The sequence below is a fragment of the Bacillus rossius genome, chromosome 5 (assembly GCF_032445375.1).
Source record: "Bacillus rossius redtenbacheri isolate Brsri chromosome 5, Brsri_v3, whole genome shotgun sequence".
In the NCBI taxonomy this organism is placed as follows: Eukaryota; Metazoa; Arthropoda; class Insecta; order Phasmatodea; family Bacillidae; genus Bacillus; species Bacillus rossius.
Window position 1 is genome coordinate 66778897 of NC_086333.1, and position 13401 is coordinate 66792297.

Here is a 13401-nt window from a genome sequence, read left to right on the forward strand (position 1 = left end):
TAAATTACCGGTGCGACCTGTATGGGGGAATTTTAAATACCAAATTCAAGACCTCAAATTATGGGTGCGACCTATATGCGATGGCGATCTATATGCGAGTAAATACGGTAGTTATTCAGGATGTAACATAAGAAATAGGGTCGCTATTCAGCTGTCACATTAGGATAAAATGTCGATGCAGTCAACTTATATATCTACGACCCCAGGAATAACTGCCCTCTTAGAATAACTATCCCTTCATCGAGGAACCGTGAAAAAAGTTAGTTCAAAAAAGCATGAAAAATGAAGGAAATAGGTCTATAGTAACTTTAGTTGTGTTTATTTTAAATGCAAAGTGATGCAAATATCATTGTGAGAATGGTAACATTAAAAAACTCATGTTGTTATGCGTGGTTTCTGGCTAGTATGGAAGTAAGTGGCTGGAATGTGGGATCCTGCAGTTGCTGCTGCCTTGTCCTTATATTGCTGACTGGAGCAGTGTATCTGTGAGAAATGCGTGTTATACCGCCCATGTATTAAAGTACATAATACTAGGTGCTTACACACCCAAAACCACCCTGCAAAGCAAACTATCTTCCAACCATTGGGAAGAAGCAGTAGAAATTACCATTAATTATTTACTTGACAACTCACATGTGCACACAGAGAGAGTGAGTGAGAGAGTGTAAGAGAGTGTTTATTTTTATACACACACACATATATTTAGACACACACACACAATTTAAATCTAAGTTTTTAATCTCTTTATTACAGAGAAAATGACTGAAGTTGACTGTCGACTTTCTCCAGTTTTGGGATTCTTCAAAGATGATCAATTTAAAACACTGCCAGCTGTTAAGTATGTGAGGACCAAATACCATATCATCCTCAAGTGAGTATGAAGCATTTATGTAGTTGTAGAAAAAAACTACCAAAAAATATATATAAAAAAATTTTAAAAAAGAAATTGGTAAAAGTTTTGTTTACAAATTTACTGTTTTAAAATACAAAATAATTACGTACACCTTACCTTTTAAATTTATTTACTTCAGCATTTAACATCATTTTTCATTTCTAAGTAGCCTTTAAAAAGTGTAACTAATATGTGAATCACATTGCTTTAGTGTAGATTTCGAAAGGGTTGTTTTAAGTGATGCACAGTTGTAATCTTTGTGCATAAGTTTGCACACATGTTATGGATGAATATATGTGTTTCATACAGTCATTTCCTTTGAGTTAAATTTAGCGTAGATACTTATCATTGCATCCAAGTGTTGTGTGCAGAATGAAAAATAAATTATTATATATGTGCTGTTTACAGCATTGAAAAAACCACTTCAATTTTAACAAATGTGGAAACATTTGACATTATTGCACCATTTTTAAAGATAATACGTAGTTAATGTTTTCTAATGCAGATATAAATTTTTAGTATTCGTTATGTTCGAAAAAATAGCATTGTATTTTCCCTTGAAATGTCTATTACAACTGTAGAAAATGATGGCTGTACTCTGTAAGGTTGCTAATATGTATTCACTCATCTTATTGATCTCCAAATTGGTTAACCTTAAAGTTGTAAGTATTGTAAATAAAATTTAAAAAAATTTAATAAGGAATCAAGAACTGTGCAATTATTTTTTTCCATTCTATGTAAATGGTCCTTAAATTTAGGAACAAAAATATTAATTTTTTGAGTTTAGCTTCCTTTCATGATGCATGACGTTTCATCTCGGTGTTAATTGGGCTTCATGGCAACTCGCCTAAGTTAAGTTCCGGACTCGATGCCTACTGACAGCTACTGCTCGAACATCGCGTTCTACCTGCTGCTGAAGGCCCGCCGGGTGCCCGTGCAGTTCCACCCGGTGCTGCGCAGACTGTACCAGTACAGGCAGCTCCTCAAGCAACTGGAGCCCGTCGACAAGGAGGTGATGGACTCTCAGATCGACACTGTGTTGGCTGAGATCCGGGAGGGGAGGGACCCAGCACTCGTGGCGGCGGCCAGCGAAGGACCCAAGTGAGTGGACCCGTCAGTCCCTGTTATCTGTCATCTAAAAAAAATGTGTATCTGCAAACAAACTGACATCTTTTAAATTGTCCACGCATTACTTTTACACCATACTGTATGAAGCCAGAAGTGTATGTATATATTATTTACTTAAAGGTAGTGATGGGTCGAATCCCATTTTTCCCGAATCCGAATCTTGAATTCGAATCCCAAACTACCTCGAATCCACCCATCGAATACGAATCCAGATCTTAAGGGTTAATTATAAAATAATTTATAAGTTAAGAGAAAAAATTAAACATTATGCAAAATTATTTAACCCTTTAAGTAAATTTTATTTAAAAAATCAAGGATTTTGACACAGTCTGGATCAAGACGATTCCGTTTTTGGTCACATATGTTTCCTGCAGTGCTGAACAAACGTTCAGAGAACACTGTCGCAGGTGGTGAACACAAATATTTTTTGGATAGTTTATGTAGCCTGGGTGAACACGCAGACTGAGTTATCCCGTTATCGAGGATGTTTATTTCTGGGTTAACTGTAGGATCACGTAAGAATCTGGTCACTTCATCAATTGCTGTAGAATCCAACTTGGTGGATTTAAGGCATTCAGTCATTATCTGTGAGTACAGTGATTCTTGTATCTACGGAAATCTGAAAACGAAATTCAACATCCAACGGAACAATATTTTGTAGTTACCAACTTGACATTTGTTTAATGTCCCAAATAAAGATAAACGCTTTCCTGAAATATTTAATAGGAACTGAAAGGTGCCATCTTGGCTTCAATGGTTTGAGGCCATAAGAAATATTGTTGTGCGTCTTTTAAAATTAAGCCTCACTAAAGCATAGTGATTAATATGCCCAAAGTTAAAAGTGACGGGTGTTTTCTCAAGTTTACCCATTAAAATTCTTTATATTAATATTAGTTATTTTTTGTGTTGCTCAAAATGATTGGCTAACAAATTCATTGGTTGGCCATCATGGAATTCTCAGATAATACATATTTTAACGTTGGTAGTCTACACAAACCAAACTTGGTCCTAAAAAATTCATAAATAGAACGTGTATCAGAATATTTAAAATTTATTCACGATTAAAATAATAATTGTATAATGTATTAATTTTTGTCATTCATTATTTCATTGTTATTACTACATGTGCGACCCTAACTTGCGATGAAAGTCGGCATTATTGTTGTATTACTAAGTAACAGATTTCTCGGTAAAGTTATTAAAAAAAACAAGATTCATATTACTAATCTAGATCCTAAATGTGCTTTATTTTATTTCTTAGCATATTCTGAGAGTACATCTGTGATTTATGCCTTATTTAATGCCAATGTAGCGATAATGCATCCATGTTCATGAATATACAGTAAGTTTCCCAAATCAGTACATGCTTCATAATTTTTTTATATAATAACGAATTAAAAGTACAATACAGTAGAACCTCGTTTATCCGTGATGCGCTAATTCGGGAATCGGATAATCCGGGACGATTTAAAAGAGAAGAAAAAATTGTCAGCGCTTAAAATTAACTTCACGCGGGCCAGCGGCTGGCAAACACTGCAAGCCATCGCGTGGACGCCAAACTCTGCAACGCTGTTTGTGCCGACCCTTTGTGTCGCCCCCCTTTCAGTTGTCACATTTGACACTCTTTAAACTTGAGGGGGATGTTCTGACTTCTGCTTCCGTCTCCCTTTGTTTGTTTCCACCCGCCAACGCACGGCAGGCGCCTGGCGAGTGACGTGTCTGGCTCGCATTCGGCTGTACGAGGGGGAGGGGGGAGGGTGCAAGGTCAGCACGATCTTATCTTTCTTTCTTCGGCTGTTGTAATAGACCGGGTAGGCAGTGCTGTATTTTTTTAAGCCGAGACACTAAATCGAAGACGGCCGGCCCTTACTGTGAACGGATTATCCGGGTTTATTATTTTTTTTACAGGATTTCAATTATCCGGGCATCGGCGGGTCCCAATTAACACGAATAATGGGGAGTTTACTATTTTTTATCCATCTGCTGCCAAGGGGCAGTAAGCCTCAGGAGATGTTACGTCACATGACCTTGGCCTTAACCCAGCTGCACGCCGGTGTCTGAGAAGCTTGACAAGACCTTCCGGGCTTTTAATCGCTAGTCAGTGAAATTCTGTAATCCGTGATTATCTCGGTCCCGACCATCACGTATTAACGAGGTTCTACTGTACCTCAATAGGATTTGTTCCAAGGAAAACGTAAACAGGCCAAGAAAATTGTAAGCATTTAAGTTTTTAAAGTACTACATTTACATCAATATTTTTCCTCGAATCCCGAATCTTTTCCATCGAATTTCGAATCTTTTGAATACTAGAGATTCGGTGGGATTCGAGGATTCGACCGGCCTATCCCTACTTAAAGGTAATTATTTTCATTTATTAAATCCCAAGCTCACTGTGAAATCATGTTACCGTTCATGTGATATAACGAGACAAGATTTTATGGTTTTTAATTTTAATCCATTTTTGTTTTAAATTGGTGTTATTGTATTTATTTTTATAACTACTGTTTTGTAATAGTAAATATCGAGTAACAGGCGATTTGCCTAACGGCGGTTTGCCTAAACATGAATTCTTTACGGCGATTTGCCTAAAGTCATTTCGCCTAAAGGTGTTTTGCCTAACGGCGATTTGCCTAACGGTGTTTTGCCTAGCGGCGATTTGCCTAATGGCGTTTTCCCTAACAGAGTTCTGCCTGACGGCAATTTGCCTAACGGCATTTTGCCTAACGGCATTTTGCTAATGGCGATTTACCTAACAGCATTTTGCCATCCTAACCTAACCTAACAGAAGCTAACCTAAGCTAACCTAACCTTACCTAACCTAACGGCGTTTTGCATATCAGCGGTTTGCCTAACGGCGATTTGCCTAACGGCGTTTAGCCTAATGGCATTTTGCCTAACTGCTATTTGGCCAATGGCGTTTTGCCTAACGGCGATTTGCCTAAGCGGCATTTTGCCTAAAATTAGGCAAAACGATACATGCCCTAAATATCACCAAAATAGCATGTTTTACTATTAAATAATTTGTAATAAATTGGTCTAAAACAAGACACATATTGAATAAAAATAAATAGGCAAGCTTTTGTGGTTTTAAAGTGTAATTGAATCAGAGATGTGCAATAAAACAAATTAAATTAATTTTTATCTGGAAATAATGACATTCCTTGAATTTCAAAATATTTATATATATATATATATATATAAATAATTTTTGATTAAATATATATATATATATTTAATTTTTGATTAAATACATCACTTGCATTTTGGTGTTATGATTGAAGTGCTTTTCAATGTTTTTTTTTTTTTTCCTCCAATTCACCTTACAATCTGGTCCCTTGATATAATTAACACATGTATTAAGAGATTTCTGTTATCCATAAATTTGGTTATTCATCACAGCCCTGATATGGGTGGTGATGGTTAGTTAGAAGTTTTTCTATACTGCTACTTGCGTCGTCTGCAAACCCAGTTACCCTCTTTTATCACAACCGTCGCACGTGCATAATCGTCGCACCCATATTTTAGGTCGTCAAATTTTGGATTAAAAACAACTTGCATAAATGGCGCATGTTTTTTTGGTCCCGCTATTAAATTCCGAGCGCTTTGTGTGGGTATCTTTTCCGTATAAAACAATGTATTTTAAAGTTGAAATCTAATATTTATTCGGACATTACCACTTACTTATTTAATTCTCAGAAATGCGAAGTTGTGTGATGTGTAAATATTCTTTTAAAGACGTTATTAAACGTTATAACCTTTATCTATTCGTCTGCGTCGCCGCAGTGTACCGCTTATAAAAATTTAGCCAGAGCTAGTTGGCATCATTCATGTTTGTTTATGTTGCTTCCCGTATAGAGCGCGCACACGTCTAATATCAATATCTCGCCGATTCATGCAACGTGCGCTCAAGTGCCGAGTTAACTACATTTGATAGTCCGCACTCTTTCATGGTAAGTGTGTACTACGACGATAGTTACACGTTAGTTCACGTCACAGATTCAAGTGGCTTGCATTCGGGTCACAGATTTTGTTTTTATATTTAAATTTGAAGAAAGGTTTTTGTTGCCTTGACTCATTGATGTAAATTGTTTGGCGTGCTCTTGTATGCTCCACTTTTTTTTAATAAACATACTTTCCATGAATGGGTTTTGTTTTTATGAATAACTAACAAAAAGATTTTTTTTCGCATAAACGTCGCACCCCTACTTTTCAAACTTGATTTTAGTATAAAATGTGCGACGATTATGCGATAAAACACGGTATATGTTGCAATTTCCCCCCCCCCCCCCCCCCCCCTTTCTGAATTTTTATTTAGCTCAAAATTCTGTGTATTGTGCTAAACATCAGGGACGTAACTAGGTGGGAGCAGATGGAATATGTGCCCTTGGTGCAGTATTTTGGAGGGGAGGGGGATCTAAACTGGCAGAGTAATTTTTACTATATATATTTTATATATTTACTTGAATATATTAGTGTTAAAACACAAAAAATGTTTGAGGGCAGATGAACTGAATTATTTGTATTGAAAGATATATACATGTATTTTATGCGAACCGTCCAACTTTTGATTATACCTTGGTAATTACCTGTTTATCTCTTTATCTTGTTTCACTTTGTTTCTGATACTCTTTTATAACAAAAATATCATTGTTCAAATGTTTGTATTGCACATACATACTCCACATCTACATCTACCGGTATGCATCTTACTACTGTCTCCTGTTACCAGCCTCACGACGTACACTGTACTAAAAATAAATTGACTGCAAATAAATATATTTATTTAAATACTGATGATTTGAGTAAACATTAAATTTGCTCTGTGAAAAAGAGAAGACAGTGAAGAATTTAGTTAAGAGCTGATGACCAAAATTATTTGAATGGTTAACTAACAGCCTTTACAGTTGATGTTCAGGCACACCACCTTTGACAGTAATGCAGTCCACCGAATACCTGTGAACTCGAGAGGCGCGGTGGTTGTGTGGTTAGAACACTCGCCTCTCAACAAGGAGATCCGGGATTGACACCCAGCGGAGTGGAACTTTTTTTTTTTTTTGCAAGAGGAAAATGTGGCAGGCATTGCAGTGACCTCTCTCGAGGTTCATTCCTTCGCTGCTCCGCACCACACTTCATCTCTCTTCACACATTCTCCACTCTGGCTGGAACAACAGGTCTGTGCCTTTGGTTGGACAGCCGGCTCCTATGACTGTCCGCCTCATTCCATCCATGTAGACCCTGCCTCGGGCGGGCAATCCACATGTCGATTTTCATTTCCACTTGTGAACTGAGCACGTCGCCTTGCACACCGGCTTGTGCTCTGTAGGGACTATAATTATAAATGGTCAGTGCTGTGTTCTTGCACATCATAACTCTCATGTTGATACAATATTTTGACTTCAAATAACATCAGTCGTCATCTCCTTTATTTATTCCATTTTATCACGAATAACCTTGTATATTTTGATCGTCTTAAAAATTTCAGGTTTAGTTAGTTGTAGCATGAGCAAGCCACTAACCTAATACCAAACCAAAGTAATCCTTTTTTTTTTCGGCACCACATATAAATGAAAAATGACATGAAAATATTAATGTAATACGTTGTTAATATTTTCCCTGTCTTTATTTAAAGGAAAAGTTCAAAGAAGCTGTTGAAATTATTGGCAAAAAGAAACAAAGGAAATACTGAGGAGGACAAAGAGTTGCAGCAGCCTCCAAGTAAGAAGATGAAGGCCAAAGTGAAGGACGTCAGTGTGAAAACTTTGATTGATGAAGACCAAGAGGAAGATGCATATGGTGAAGAAAATGAAGGTTAGTGGTTCTATGTATTATTATTATTATTATTATTATTATTATTATTATTAATGGTATACTATTTCAATTAAGGTACAAAATTTTGATGTTTCACAATTTATCAGGGTTTCAGTTAGGTTCATTGGGCAAACAATTGATAGTTACGAATTACATTGGCTACACAATATCTAAAAACCAAAAAGTTAAGCACTAAAAATATATAAATAACAGTCTGCATTTCTAAGGAAAAAATTGGTTGATGGATGTATTGAATACACATTATTTTGTGGTGTACGAGTTGTGTGTGTTAAGTTAATACCAATAGTACAGATAATAGAAGATGCAGGAGAACAGAAGATACATCCTGTTGCTGACATACATCAATTGATAATCAAAAATTTATTTTAACTTGATATAATTATTATTGTAATTCATGCAATCATTGTGAATTATTGTAGTAGCAACAGAAAAATACAAAGACTATGCTTCTGTTTGGTGCCTGCAATTGTTTCAAAAGGAGACAAACGTACGAACAGATATAGTGATGTTTTAATTTTGTTTCAGGGAAAAATACTTAAATTAATAAGCTATAAAAAGTGTATATAAATATTTAGCATGTCATGATGCTTTTTATTTTGATTAGGAACTTGAGCCAACAATAATTCCCATTACACATCAGACCCAAACTATTTTTTTTTTAATAATATTTTTTTTTTTTTTTAGATAGAAATATCATTTGCAATCAAAATTGATACAAATTTGTATTTAACACATCCTGACATTATAAATGTACATACTGATACTTCGTTCAATAAAAACTGTAACTATTACTTATGTTTTATAAATTATAACTAGCAGATTCCGTTACGACAGTCTACAGGCAGATCACTCTATACACAGCTCTCCTCATGGGCACGCTACTGCCGTGCCTCGAATGGAAAAAAAAAAAAATGCAATGTGCATTGCCACAGGGAAACAGAAAGCATCAATGTAATAGCAAAATTTCATTAAGTACCAAAATTCTGCCTTTTTGGGTGGTTTCCTCGAAATTTCATATAGATTTCTCGTGTTTAAGGTCAATTGTAGATTTGTGTAAGAAACAAACCAACAAACGGAAACTACTTTGTATATGCATTTATGATTTTTATATATAGGGTATATGATAAAAAATTTACCTTGAGTTAGTTTTTTTTTAAAAATTGGGATTACAAATGTTTAAATTACATGGCAAGTAATCATTATAACATTATAAATTATAAGTTATTTGAATTACCATATTTTCCAGCATATAAAACAAAAAAATTTATGCATGTTTGAAGAGCTTTAAGCAATAAAGTAACTTAAAAAATTCAACACTGATAACCTTTGAAGTTTACTAGGTCAATTTTTTCTCTTACCTATCCTGTTACCATTCCCCAAGATATTGAACTTTTAAAATGTAATTATATAAATAAAATTACAATTTGTGTTAATTCTGGTAACTTAGTTTGTGGAACAACCATTTAAAGGGTAGAATGTTTTAACACAGTAGTTAATAATTTTCATTTATTGGAACCACTATTTCATTTTTGACTCTTCACACCTAGATTCGGAATCCAAGAGGTATATGCAAGGTATTCTCTTTGGGATTCAAATTTGAGAAAATTGGGAACAGACGCATCACTACTTAAAATGATTTCACTATGAAATGTCCGAGAGTGTCTTATCAAGTGCAGTTCCTGACGCCACTACCGCTTGTGCGATCGTGTGCAGCCGAGGCAGATGACACCGGCGCTGCGGACGATGCTGGCGAAGAGGAGGGGAAGCGAGCCATCACCTACCAGATGGCGAAGAACAGAGGGCTCACTCCGTACCGCAAGAAGGAGCTACGCAACCCTCGCGTCAAGCACAGGATCAAGTACCGCAAGGCCAAGATCCGCAGGAAGGGACAGGTCAGTCGAACCACGCACGTGTTTCCAACAACCAATATTGGTATGAAAAATTAGTTTTTATGAATGTTGAACATGTCAAACTGTCAAAGTAATACGGCCACATCTTTTCAGGAGACATTTTAAAAGTTTAAAAAGGGTAAATATTAAATAACATTGTTTAAACTTTTAAAATACTCTCCAGAAAAGTTACTACTTTTGACATGTGGCCGTACTTTGACAGTGCGATGTCACTAGCATCAAGCATAAATATATAACTCAAATTGCGACATGAATAAAATTTTATTTAACAAAACAAGAAAAACAGTGTTATTGTAACTACTAAATATTTATAACTTCATTAGCAGTGGGAAAATTTTTTTTTATTGATTGCATAGTTTAAATGTGTTTCGGGTGTTAAAATATGTTGAATCTACTTTTTGAAAAAATAAAGTATTGATAAAAACTTTACAATAGTTCATTTTTCGTCATAAGTATGTAATTATTTTATTTTCTGAATATATGCCTAAACTTAAAACTTATGAATTTAATTGTATATTTTAATACACAAAATGAGGTAATTCAGGTGCATTTCATTGTATTGTGCCTTTGCATGTTAATCTCCCATTTCAGTGTTATTTCAGTTTCATCTTGCCTCTAGTTTATTGATTTATCTTAGGCATGGTCGGGCAGAGAAATTTGACTTCGGGCGGGCTCGGGCGGGTAATTGTCCAAAATTTTCGGGCTCGGGCAATCTCGGTCGGGCATCAAAATCAGTTAATGAAATAAATTTTGAACATAAAATAGTCGTACTTAAGTTTGCATTGACAAACCTGAACTGTTTTTATTTATTTACTATACCGCACTGATATGAAAGTTAAACATTAAACTAAAAAATAGCGTGCATATTAATCTTGGAGATAAAGTGCTTATTAACTAAATTGTGTTTGGGTAGCTGCTTGAAGGTTCATTGTCACTGTTGATTGTTTGACCTACACTTCCACTGGTATACATTTTGGTAAAATAATGACATGAATTAAATAGAAACAATTCACAACCACTTTCTGCAAATGCCACGCAACTACAATGTGTGTAATTAAAGTCAGCTTATAATCCTTCTCGCACACAGCAAGCAGATCCACCGGCCTTGAACACTACTTTGTGATTATTGAGCAGTGAGCATCCGCCGTGCGTGCGCACGCGTGTGTGTGTGTGTGAGAGAGAGACGGGCGACCAGCTGCATCGTTAGTCAGCCAGCGAGAGTAACGGTAAATGTTGACCTTGACCACTTCCGCTTGCTGCCCTTGCTGCAGGGCTCGCTCTCTTATATCTGTCTCCCCCTCCCACAAACACACTTGCTGACGGGGCACCTTCTTTATCTTATCTCTCACACACACTCACTTCACCGGCTGGTGCCGGGACGGCGGCGGCGTGGCATGTTCCTGCAGCTGCCGCACGTTCCAAAAAAAAGAAGCTTTGTTTACTTGCGCTGTGCGGTATTGCCGTTTTCCAAGGTGCCCGATATTTTCGGGCACTGAAATACCCGCCCGGAATTTCGGGTATACTTGATACCCGAAACACTGCCCGAAATTTCGGGTACCCGACAATCCCTAATTTATCTCCATGTTGGCAGTTAATTTGTTTGTAGTCAACTGTACAAAGAATACAAGAAACTAATGTTTAAATTATGTTCGGAACATCAACTAGGTACAAGGAATAAAAGCTTTGTTTGGCCCAAGCTACAGCATGTGTTAGTAAGGCAGGGTGATAAGAGATGCATGTTCATAGGGCAACTATGAGATGTGGTAACCGTAACATAATATACTGAAAAGATAATGTTTTGATGCAAGCCCCTTGAGCGCTTCAAAAAATTTAAACAAAGTGTTTTATGCCTAAAAATTATCCTGAAAACATGCATTTTAGCCATTTTCACTCTTAGAAAAATACAGTTTAAAAACTAAATTCAGAATCAGAACTACTCATCAACCCTCAGTGTAGCTATTCTTAAAAAATTGTGTTTCGTAAACAGACACCACTCTGATATCCTGAAGTTTTGAAATTTTGTCGTTGCTTCTGAAGCTCTGCACACCATATGTGGGCTCAGCTATTGGCCCGTAATACTTGGTCTCTCACTCAATGCTACACTTATTTAATTTTTTGGTTACTATCATTTACAGGATATCCCTGTAAACTTATCACAATTACTTTGGGAAATTGTTTTGTTAACAGATTTTTACTTAACGTTATTTGCTAGTGTCACACAGTCGATCATGTTTATGAGCACATGATTTTTTTATGTTATAACATAACAGAAAATACACTAGACACATATTGGACAGTCAAGGATTTTTGTGTAAAAATCTGGCGTTGTTACACCAGTCTGATAAATGTCAGACCAGACAGTCTGCAGAGTATGAATAATATATAATTAAACATTTATCCATAAAATATTTATGTAGTCAAACTTCTTGCAGTTAAATTTTTATACTCTTAGATTATTAGTATAGAGCTGGCCTGTATTAGGTTCCAGTGAGTAAATATCTAGTCACAAAAATTGTGATGAAACAACAGTATAGCAAGACCAAGCCTTAAATAAAGTTATATAAACAAAAAAATTTTTTTTTTAGTTTTTCTTGGATTGTGTGCATACTTAACCTGATTAATTTTTTTATGTTTATGATTACTTATCAATAATAGAAATTTGTTGTATAATACAGACTGCAGAACATGTTTATCAGAATTAAAAATTACCCTTGAAGGCTATGTGCTACACATTGATTTCTTAAAATGAACTGCTATTGTGATGTTCCAGGTCCGAGAGCCACGGCATGAGCTTCAACGCTATGGCGGTGAAATATCGGGGATTAAAGCCAGCGTCACCAGGAGTATTAAAATCAAGTAGTTACAAGGCTTGTAACTATCAAGTAAAATTTTTTGTCTGATGACTATGCTCTTTTTTTATTCTTAAGGAATGGTGCAACAGCAATTTCCATGATGACACCTGATATTCTCAAATTTTTTACTGTTCAGAAATACATTTTCATAGAAGTCAACCTGTAACAGTTTTGGGGCACCATACTTACCTGTGTATGCATTGCATATTTTATGCCAATTTTCAGTTTAAAAAAGTATAGTGCGACATTTATAACTTTGGGTAAAATAGAAAGTGTATAATTTTGGTGTGTCTTGAGTATGTGTAAATAACTCCTGTGTTAATTTTTAATACCGTGTTTTCTCGCGTAATAGTCACAAGTTTTATACTGAAAACAAGTTTGAAAAGTTGAGGTGAGACGTTTCTGCGGGGATTTTTTTTGTCAGGTAAAGTTATTCATAAAAACAAAACCCGTTCATGGAAAGTACATTTATTTAAAAGTGGAGTATACAAGAACACACCAAACAATTCAAATCAATAAGTCATGCAACAAAAACCTTTCTTCAACTTTAAATAGAAAAACTGAATCTGTGACGTGAACTAACGCGTAACTATTCTGGTAGTACACACCACGAAAGAGTGCAGGCTATTAAATGTAGTTAATTAACTCCGCACTTGACAGAGAGCACGCGTTGCATGAATCGGCGAGATATCAATATTCGATTATGAGTACGCTCTATATGGGACAACATAACCAAACAGAATGATGCCAACTAGTGCTAGCTACATTTTAGTAAGCTGTACACCGTAGC

At 35.8% G+C, this 13401-nt stretch overlaps 1 protein-coding gene across 4 annotated transcripts in view; it reads left to right on the forward strand.

Annotated features, from left to right (window-relative positions):
- LOC134531942 (something about silencing protein 10) overlaps nt 1-12665 on the forward strand; it is a 29657-nt gene extending 16992 nt beyond the window's left edge. For all 4 annotated transcript variants that reach the window (XM_063368004.1, XM_063368005.1, XM_063368002.1 and 1 more), the window contains exons 6-10: nt 754-871; nt 1775-1993; nt 7650-7828; nt 9563-9741; nt 12530-12665. In XM_063368004.1, coding sequence (XP_063224074.1) covers nt 754-871; nt 1775-1993; nt 7650-7828; nt 9563-9741; nt 12530-12619 — 785 coding nt within the window. In that variant the 3' untranslated portion in view covers nt 12620-12665. The remainder of the gene's footprint in view (nt 1-753; nt 872-1774; nt 1994-7649; nt 7829-9562; nt 9742-12529) is intronic.
- Nucleotides 12666-13401: the final 736 nt, after the last annotated feature.